The sequence below is a fragment of the Phaethon lepturus genome, unplaced genomic scaffold, assembly GCF_000687285.1.
Source record: "Phaethon lepturus isolate BGI_N335 unplaced genomic scaffold, ASM68728v1 scaffold47084, whole genome shotgun sequence".
NCBI lineage: Eukaryota > Metazoa > Chordata > Aves > Phaethontiformes > Phaethontidae > Phaethon > Phaethon lepturus.
The window spans coordinates 6,101-16,933 of record NW_010536479.1 but is presented as its reverse complement, the minus strand read 5'-3'; the positions used below and the strand labels follow the sequence as shown (position 1 = coordinate 16,933).

The following is a 10,833-nucleotide window of genomic DNA, read 5'->3' as shown; positions in this document are numbered from 1 at the left end:
AAGAGTTTGCATGATGAAATAAATACTCTAATCTTTGTGATTGAGTCAGTTTATGTGAACATTGTGTATGCATGCTTATTTTCTACACGTATATAGCAATATTACTTAGATTCTGCAAATGCAGAATGCCAAAAGAGACAAATGTTGGAATACCCACATGCCAAGTGCTATCCCCACTGAAGTTATATAGTACAAAAAAATTACAAAAGCAACTGTATCAAGATCAATGTTAAAAAACTTGGGTATGTTACCGAAGGCTTTGAGTCAGTATATGAGTTACTGAGGTTTGGGGTTTGAACAAGCTTTGAGACCTAGCCATCCTGTAACAAGAGAACTAAAATAAAGCTTCATCCCTATCATGAAAGCACTGAAGAACAATATGACATGATGTTGAAAGTGATTTGATTTCACAGTTCAAGCACACCATGGGGATTCCAGAAGCCTTTTCATCAGCTGTAGGTATGCTACGTGAAATATCTTTCCACATGTGTTTCCTTCTTCCAAACTCCTTCTCTATTCTATAGATAGGTTGAGGAGCATACCTTCCACAAATATCTGCCTCTCCCCCCTTCTCTGTCTCTCTTTCACTCTCTCTCTCATACTTAAAACAGTAAGTCCACCCCTCACGGAGGCTGAGGCTTTTATGTGATACCAAGATATCACAATTACTGTAACTGCTCTCTCTATTAGAAATAAAAGTAATTGAGTGAAGAGAGGTCAATGCGTTAGATGATAGAAAATGTTCTTGATCCCTATTTTAACAGATTGTGTTGGGTTTGCCTGTTCCCAGTAAAAAGCAAGTGACTTGTAAGACATATTTTATGCCCACATTCCTTGGTGTGGAGGTTAACAGTCTAAAAACAGGATGAGGGTTATCATTGTGTTGAGACCAGCGAAATCTCTCCCTAATTCGGTCTCCTGCTGTTTGCTCTCAGTCTGTCCTAACCAGCTGAGTTGTTCCATCAAACCAACCTGTTTTGCTTCCTTCTGCATCGAAAGCCCTCTGACAGAGAAGGCTTTCAGTCTTGACAAGCTCTGAAAATAGAGCAATACCACACAGGAAGATTTTCTTCAACTCTGGCATCTTTTCAAGAGGTGATGAATTAATGAAAATATTAACCTATACTGCCCTTCATTTAAGTTAGCTCCTGCTTCATTTATATGCAGGTCTTGTGAACTAGCTGGTTTCAGTGGCACCATGAGATAAACTGAAAGGCATGAATGAATATTATTTTGAAACACAAAGGACTCCATTTGTTCAAGCAACAATTGAGTAGCCACCCTTGTTAACTGCAAAGGATCATGCCATTTTAGGGAGATGGATGAACATGATCCACACTCAGACTTCTATTCATATAGACAGCTTAGGCAAATATTTTTTTTTTTTTCTGTGGTCTTTGTTCTTTGGGGTGGGATTTTTTAGGGGAGGGTGGGGTTTTTTATTGTTGTTATTTTTTCTTCATGGAGAATTTGAGGAACGAGGAAAACATAGCTAAAATATGTTTAAAGTGTGAAGCTACAGTATGTCATTTGATGAGAGCTTTTGGGTAAACTCAGGAATAAGAAATCCGCTATGTCAGCTAAATAAAGCTGCGCTGTGCTCTATGATAACGTCTCTTATTTGAATTATGAAGTGATGAAGGAAAAGTATGTTCATGTAATTCTGAGGGCTTGATTATAGCATATAAACCAGCCTGTTTAGAGCAGATGCTAGCTGTAAGGCAGTAGCCGAGCAGAGGTCCCCAGCTCTTAGCTGGACCCACGTCAGTAGCGTGCCAGATGCTTACCACAATCCATAGCAAAATGATGCATTGTTATCAGTGAACCACTTTGGTGACTGATGAACTCCAAAGGTTTCCAGCAGAGTTCAGAATTCAAAGCTCAGAGGAAGACATAGCCTAGAGCTGCAGGTTATTAACTTTCCAGACCATGGACCACTAACAACTTCCAGGGACAACTATGTGCCTTTAAAACCAGTCTTTTAGTGTAAAACAGTGGAAAGATGATGCAAAAGGGATGTCTTATCTAGAATTATTTCTACAACCCAGGGAAACGATTGTTCTGTTAATATCTGCCAAGAAATCTGACTAAAGGAAACAGCATAAAAATTCCCAACAGAACTTGCAACTACTTGCAATGTTCAGATAGAGACTAGACCTCAAAGGCTCACAGAGACATGAGAGCTTCTGTTAGGAAGCTCAAATGTAGGCGGAAGAAGTTGGCTTAAATCAATCATTTGGCAGGTGCCACCTAGATCTAAGCCACTCCTTCTGGGTTGTAAATCAGAAAACCCCCAAGATGGCACCAGTTCCCCTTGACTGCCTACAGGCAACTCCTGCAGCTGGGTTGGAAGAGTACTGGAGTCCTCCAGTCACATCCCTTGCACTGAAAAAGGGCGAGAGGTGGCATTAAATTGCTGTACTTTTCCTGCGCCACTCTGAGACTTTTCACTGGGGGGTTGATGTTACCCTAAAGGAGCTACCTTAACTAGTATTCTAGGGCATGAGGGAGAATGATGGTTTGAAGCTGTGGTTTTACTAGTTATCTCTGATCTGATTAAGGAACCCTTAGTAGCCACATTTCAGAACCATGTTCCCATATTTACATATGTATTTACATTCTTGCTCAAGCCCTGAAGAGCTCTCAGAAATACTTTAATACAGTTAATTGAATATATTGCTAAGTGGGGTGGCAATAGAGTGTCCCAGATTTGAGTACAGGCTTTGGATCACGTTCAAATCATTTACTGCCATGTGAGAGGAAAAAAACGCATTAGAATTGTGATTATATTTTGACTTCTGGTCTAATCCCTTCAGAAAGCCAAGGTGTTGGCTGACTGAAGGGGAGCTGGCCAGTAGAAGAGACCCCTGCTCACGGCTCATTTGTACACACATGGCACAATGTTATTGGCATCACCTCAGTATGAGTTTGAAGGTTGAATAGGTTTAGAAGTCGGACCCTTGTAGGGGAGGGTTTTGTGATGCCAAGGCTTAGACACTTAAGCTGGCTAAGAACTGATTTCCTTAGCTGCCTTCTGCAGACAACAGGTAGCCATGGGTTCCTGCAGACAGTAACGTTCAGATCCTAATTTAGCCCCCTTGGATGTTTGCAAGGTGCAAAACTGATTCTGCTTCTCACTTGGGTCACGTACTGTCCAGCAGATACATTGTTTTTCATCTCTTTGTATGGTCTGTTTAACTTGCTTTTATTTGCAATAGAAAATCTCTCTGGCCGCCCAAGAAGGAGAGGGACCATCCTAGAGTGCTCATAACCAGCTGGTCAAAATGGAGAGAGATAACACAGCTGCCATTTTTAGCTACATTTACAACAAAGCTATTTGTGTGGGCAAGATTTAAAAGATAATCTAGTAATTAAGCTCTGTTACTACAAACAATTAAGCGGAGTTTTTTGAATTGGCATCTGGAAGTGACGCTTGGGAGGGATCTGAAGGGGAAATGTTAGAAACAAGGACAATCCTCATTAGCAGGTCACAAGAGATACACGCGGCACTGAGCGTGCCACTTGCTGCAGCAACACCAGTAACAGGGAGACAGGGACAGAAAGGCCTGTCTATACGTATTTAGTGCACATAGCCCTGCCAGGGCTTCTTAGGTCTCTGAGTCTATAATTCAGATTCTGTTGAGCACAGGAGTTCCGCAAGAGCTCCGTTTGTTTGTGCTCTGTCTGCTACCTGATGGGATAACCCTGAAAGTAAACAAGTAGTAAATATTGGACCAGCCCTCAGCCACAAAGAGTCACTTTTTCATAACAAGACATGGAGTCACCACTGGCAAATTTCAACCAGCAGAAGGCTGTATGTTGCTATGTATCTTAAAAAGAAAATAATGCATCCTTAGAGTAGGGAGGGAATAAAATTCAGGCATTCAAACACATAGGCTGCTTTGCCCCGACACAGGCACAAGTCTGCCACAGGCGGTCAGTGACTGGAAAATGGACCCAGGAGGATACAGCGTCTGGAAAACCTGTCCACAGGGAGAAGCAGCATCTAAGCAGGCTGCTTTGAATCCATGCTGAGTGCTGGAAAGTGGCTTCACCAGTAGGCAAGAGAGTGTCATTGAAGGTATGATTGAAAACAACCGAAAATTGCATTAGTTTCTATCATTTTCCCAATAACAAATGCACACAGTTTGAATTTTGTCACACATTTGAAAGTCACTCTTTTCCTTCTTTTCCTTTTCCTTTTCCCTTTCCTTTTCCTTTTCCCCCTTTCCTTTCCCTCCCTTCCCTAACCCTATCCCTTCCCTTTTAAGTTTTTTGATTACCAAATCATTCAGGGATTATAACATGTTTCTGTTACCATATAACTTGTATTAGCTTCTTTTTGCTTTGAAAATTATTAGAAGTTAAATAGGAAGTCTTCATAGGAAGCAGGAGATGAAGACCCTTACAATGACTCTTATTTCTCTCTTAAGTGCCTGCTTGAGCCAGTTAAAGCTAGGGTCAAAACATGAAGTAATGAGAGACTAGATGCTAATCCAACCAGTGCGTTCTTGAGACAGGTTAAGGGAATAATTCACCTTTGCTGCATCTTCTTAGCAAGCAATTACATTTAAACCAAAACAAAGAGTCAAGCCTCTCAGCTTCAGTGTCACACGTTTCCTCTTTGATTTCTATCAACCAAACGTGTTTCGCTTTCAAATTCTCCTTTTTTATGTATACCCTGCAGTGCAAAGGACATAACAGCATCTTCAAAGGTGCTTACAAATGGCCAAAGGCAACCCTTTCTTGGGAGTGTTTTTGAACTGACCAAAATACTGTCTCATGTCTCCTCCAAGGCCCACAGGAAAGGTAGGCTTCAGGTATAATACACAGGGCTAATATTTATTACAAATGGTTTGATAAATTTTACCTCTGCTTCTGTTTCTGAATCAAACCCTAAAAGACTATGATTTTTTCCCACCTAATTTATTTGTCATGTGGAATTCCAGGTAATTTGCTAGGTAATTCCCTCCAGCAATTATATGAGCAGTTCATTATCAGTGCTCTATATTAAATATTTCAAAGTGGAGCATTTGGAGTTGGGCTCAGAAGTTATACGACACATTTAATTTCCCCCAGCAAATGACTGAACCAGGTTTCCAGTGACTCACTCACAGCAGCTCTGATGCTGCAAGCCATTGGGATGCTTCAGTTCAGTGAGCGAATAAAAAATGTATTTTCCTTAGGCAGATCAATATGCAAGGCACTAGTATTGACCACATCTTACACATGTTTAAGTCAGTTATGAAGGCTCAGATTCACAAAGAAAGGAGATATCTACAAATACAGCTGCCTGTTTGGACTGATGAAGCCATTTGCACACCTTATAATTATTAGGTGTACAGGAAATTCCATTCAAAGTGTACCTGAAACTCAGGTGCTTGATGTACTGAGCTGTTGCTTAGTCACTCAGGGCCAAAGCATGTCTCAGGACCTCTTCATTTAGTGTGTCTCACTGCTCAGTAGTGCCAGCCCACAGCAGAACCGGTTCATGAGAGAGGGTCCTAAGAGAACAGTGTCATCCAGTTTTGGGCACTAGTTTTGGATCTGGGGTTTGTTTGTTTGCTTTTCATTCATTCATCTGTTCATTTGTTTGTTCATTTTTTCCTCCATCCTCTGATCTGGAAAGGGCTGGTGCATAGCATACCAACTTGCACTATTTCCTGCATCCCTGGCTAGCACTAGTAATTATCACTTGCACAGTGCTTTACATCTTCAAAGACCTTCAGAAATATTGATGTATTGAGGCTCTTCTGTGATAGAGGAATGTGGGAAACTCAACAAACTAAGGGTCTTAGGACCAAAACACGGCTGGCTGACATCACATGATCACCAAGCGAATTAGCTGCTGCACTGCATATTATGCCAGAAGCACAGAACTGTCTTTAAGGTGCTGTTAATGAGAAGCTCATCACAGCTTGGTTTCCTCAGTGCATGTTAAGGACTGTGGAGTTAAGAGGAGCTTAATCAGGACCACTTTGCTGCAGGTCGTTTGAGGCAGCGTGAGCTACATTGGTGCTGGTGACCCAAAAATTTGCACATGCTCAGTTTGAAAAGCAGGGCAGTAGTTGGCCTTTCTCAAAAGTAGGATCATGTTTGCAAGAGATAATCAAGTGATCTAATGTCTTCTCTTACTCCCCTTCCCTTCTATCCCCATGAGCAGGGAATATGGAAAAGACTTTCCAAGAGCCACCAGTGCCATTACGTACTTTGACCAAATAGGTCCGGTGCAGCAGGAACTGCTAAGCATACTGGGCAGAGCAACCTCCTTCCAGCCTCCTCCCAAGCATACCTCACACACTAGCCACTTTTTGCTTCCTCTGTGGAGGACCTTAAACCTGAGTAAGTTTCTCACCTATTATCAAGGGTGGGATGTGTATTGCAGGTGTATCTTTTCTCCTGGGCTTTTTCTGCTCCAGTTCCGTGATCTGAGAGCCTGGACTCACTCTCTCTCTCTGTGGCTTCTCTGTGATACCATACCTTTTCAGCAGATGATCAGAAAAGTCTGAAAGTATGCCTGCAGGCAAGAAAAAAAGCAAATGCCACTTCAGCCTTGTTCACATTGAAGACTTTTGCACCTGTGTAACTTCCCCAATGACTAGTAAGTAAGTAAGGCTGCGCGAGTGCATGATCTGCTCTGCATGGTGTACCTACTCTTCAGGGTTTGCAACAGTATACATTTCTTCCAAGTCAATTCTGTCCCATAGGCTATAGGCAGTGATGCTCTCAGGCTAGCTGGCTTCTGGTTGTACTTAATGGGCTAAACTGCAGCCCATCAGAAATCATGGTAAAGATGGGTGCAATCTTCTGTTACAGACGCTTAGACATCTTATCAAGGGAGCTCAAACCTCTGCCTGGGAGCAATGTGACCACACAGAAATGGCCTATTTTAACTAGTGCAACAAAGTTTTCTTTATGGTATGGCTACTGCAGGCACAAAATGCAGCTCTGCAGCCTCTGAGCCACTCTTCCCTAAGAGAGAATTGCTGAGGAGGAGATAGATACATGTGAAACCTGAACAGAGTCAAGTTCAATATCTGGATTACAAATACTGGAAAATCTCAGTTGCTTGTTTTTCACTTGGAGAATTGTTGCAGGTTCGCAGGGGACCATGCAGGTAGTTACTGGGTAACTCCTCTGTGTATGTGCAGCATGGGAAGAAGAACTCAATGGAGCAGATGCAAGAGCACAGCTCTCACCCCAGAGAGCAAAACAAGGAGTGCTTGTTAGCAGCGAGAAGCGACAAACATTTATTCCCACTGCTGATCTTGGAAGATCGTCAGGTTTCAGTGGCAGTCTTCTGCTCATTCTTGCCTTCCCCAGGTTGGTGGCCTTTGGCTCCTGAACTTCAGAGGTCTATAGATGTGCAGCAGCAGGGAGCATCCTACAAAGAGCCCCGTTGTTGCTGCAGTAGTTTCTGGCTTCCCGAAACACCCGCCTTTTGCCAGAGTCCCCAAAAGCACAAAAGCCCTGCGATTTCCAGGAGGAGCAACCTGGCTTGTGTGCTTCTCTGGTCTCCTCCCAGCCTTACCCCATTCAGTCTCCCCCTGAGCACTGCGTACCCGTTTCACAAGAAAGTGCAGGGCCTGAACTTGACCCTTTTTGACTTTGGTGCAGACTGAATTGGAACATCTAGCATGGCTCAGCAGCTAGAGACAAACACAGATCACTTACCATGTTAAGGCAGCAAGACTATGCGCTCCAAGGGAGCATGTTTTCCAGGGCACACACCCACTCACCTTGGTATTCCCAGACCCTGTGAGAAAACCCTTCGTCTAACAGGGAAGGCCTTTGAGAAAGTCAACCTCTCTGTTTGCCTGCCCTCCCGGCTGCGCGTGTCGTGGGGCCGTGTTCTTGCCCACCTCCAAGGGGACGTAAGCGAGTGAGGGCTCTCTAGACTTCTGCCCGGATTCAGTCCCCTCAGCTGAACTGGGATTTCGAAGTCACGAGATGTATTGCTCACCTGTTAGAGGTGGTGGGGCAAAAGCCGGTGTATCTTTTCTCCTTGGCTTTTTTTGCTCCTGTTCAGTGTTCTGGGAAGCTGAGATGGTTTTACCTTTTCTTGGTTTCTTTTTGAGGTCACAGCTCTTAATCAGCTGCTCTGAAAGATCTTCTGCAGGGAAAAAAAACCCCAACAAACAGATTAATAGAAATTGAAGCTGAGGGGAAATAATAAACCAGATGGTGAAAAGAAAAGCTTTTAATAATACTGCTTCCATCCAAGTGAATTAAAATGCCTGTGGAGAAACTTCTCTTAAATAGAAAGTCTGTATGAGAGGCCCCTGTGCCATACTACATGGGAGTCAAGTGACTTAGGTGGTCCTTCTGCATTGTAGGTCGTGGACATAAAGCAGAGGATGAGAGCTGTGGGCAGCTGCGTGTTCCATGGCAGCAGGGAGGTTGCACCATCGTGTGCAGCGGTCCCATGGCCCATCCCTGTTCCGTCCTGCACTAACTGTGAAGGCTGTGTCTTCAGGAGTTACAAGGGCACTTTTGTGAAGGAAAGATTTACATGTGTGGGGTCAGCCTGAGGTATTGGTAAAACGAGACAGTATATTGTTCCCTTCAAGAGTTGGCTTTATTTCCAGGGGCAGTTGGTATTTGCTTTTGATTTACATAACATTACACCGGATTTTTGGTTTTCTCTTAAAGCAAGCCTTGACTCAGATGACTCAGGTGGTCAGCATGGTTTTTCTGCAAAGATCTGCATTTCTGGGTGCTTATGCAAGCCAAAAATATTTAAGATAGCCTGTCATCATGCAAACCAATGCTTTGATTTCTTAAAAGCTGCTTGTTTGGCTTCAGCTGGGTCCCCCACAGCCCTACCCAACCCCTGACTGCAGACTTGAGCACAGTGGGACTTAATTCCAGGCGGGCTCACACTATTTGAGGCGAGTCTGCGGGTAGATGTGGGAAGGATGACCTCCAGGTAAAGTCACTGGAAGATGTGGGGTCTTTTTCTGTCCCTTACAGGCTTCCTGCCTGTGGTCCTGATGAGCTCATTTAACCTCCTGCTGCCTCAGTTTCCCGACTGTAGAATGGGACTCATTCTGTATTTATTTAAATAAGTAATTTTATGGAACAATTATGTTTGGTATGCCAGCAGTTGTAAAAGTGGTGCCTGTGGCTAGAAATGGTGGGTGGCAGAGGCAGAACTAGGATACCTTCCTTGCAGGCCAGATAGATAAACAAAGCTTATAAAATTGTGCTTGCCTGCGGTGAGACGCTTTTTTTAACAAGCAAGTGAAATTGCATTTGTGTTTCATTTTTGTCATCACAAAGGTAACGATGAGCAAATAAATTATTGTTTCTGGTTTGCTAAATTTTCATGACAATTTTGCAAGACGGGAGTGAAGTAATAGCATTTGAAGCAGAGGCAAAGACCATGAATATGCAAAAAGCACATCTATCAAGTATGAAGTCTGGTATTTAGGAGTGTGGCGGAGCAAAGATGCCTCTGGTACTCTCAATACAAAATTATGTATGAAATAGGTTCAAGAGAAGAAACAGATTGACAACGAAGGAGAAAAAGTAATTAGAAAGCTGCCCCAGTGGAAGCTAAGAAGGTGTTTGAAATCTTTTACTGAAATTGCATATGAAAAATGTGTTCAGGAAAGGTTCAGCTATATCCTAGCTTTCAGTTTATTGTGGTATAAATGAAGAAACTGCTCTACTTTTTCTACCAGAGAAAAGAACAATGATTCTTTTTCCTTTCTCCTCTTTAATTAACTTCACCCTAGAGCTTTGGCTGATATTTATATGCAGGAAAAATGCTCTTTGCCTTTCCATCTGGCATCAGAAGTGTCAGCAGAAGGTGTAATCTATCAGGTTTCCTGAGGGTTCAGTTGTGTTGCTGGAGGGGAAAAACGGGCACTGGACGGGACCTAATGATGTGAAGACAACACCTCTCTAATTACTGCAATGACATCATCTAATAACACTTACCTAAATGGTTACAGTGTGAATCTCGCTTGTCCAGTCTGTCGTCTGGTATATCAAGTGGCTGAACATATTCTGTTGACATCATTGAAATGGGCTTTTCTCCCTCTTTCAAGCTACTACACACAAAAAAAAAGGAAAAAGCAGCAGCCTGACATAAAACAGACATATTGGTGTTACGTATCTACTTGCTAGCCAGATCATAAGAAGTTCTTATCTTCCAGCTGCTCTCTGTCATGCAGTCTGCTGGCCTGATTTTGCTCAAGCGTGCCAAGAGATGTATTTATTCACTGTCTTGGTTGCACACACAATATCCCATTTTTCCACCTAGCTTGCTGTAAGCAACCCACACTAGCATGGGAAATATGTTGGCTCTACAGAAGAATACTGACTTTGATCATACAGAAAGTGCTATCATGTACACAAAATAAGGGCTAGGAAAGAGGATGTTTTGTTCTGGTTTTCTTCTCCATTTTTTCTCAACTGTAAACTAAGAATCTTATTTGGTGTTTATCATACAACCTAACTTTAACTACATATATTGTTGAGTTAGCCTTGTAAGTCCAGCTCTTCTAAGATAGTTGGGATACCCCTGAAGACCCAGGTGAGAGTGCTGCCTCTGAAAGATGGCCAGTGCCCGCAGATCCTGAAGCCAGCAAGCAGCAGACTTACTCACCACCTTGGTAAGAACATGGGAACCTGTTTCACGAAGCTGTTTAAGCACCCATGCTCTGTAGGTCTCACTGAAGTGCTATTTTTGCTAGTTTATCTCACTTTTCTCAAAACTGTAGAGGGTCCTGGAGCCCAGACTCTACTTGAGCTCCCCCAGCATCCCCCAAGCTGGGATTTGATACTGGACTTGCTCGCTTTAGGACCACCTCAAATGTCATCACA

At 43.0% G+C, this 10,833-nt stretch overlaps 1 protein-coding gene across 1 annotated transcript in view; it reads right to left on the bottom strand.

Annotated features, from left to right (window-relative positions):
* The window catches only part of PPP1R17 (protein phosphatase 1, regulatory subunit 17), a 10,576-nt gene extending 549 nt beyond the window's left edge, over positions 1-10,027 (bottom strand). The window contains exons 1-3 of the mRNA XM_010286174.1: positions 9,946-10,027; positions 7,964-8,113; positions 6,356-6,517 (exon numbers count right to left, since the gene is read on the bottom strand). Coding sequence (XP_010284476.1) covers positions 6,356-6,517; positions 7,964-8,113; positions 9,946-10,027 — 394 coding nt within the window. The remainder of the gene's footprint in view (positions 1-6,355; positions 6,518-7,963; positions 8,114-9,945) is intronic.
* Positions 10,028-10,833: the final 806 nt, after the last annotated feature.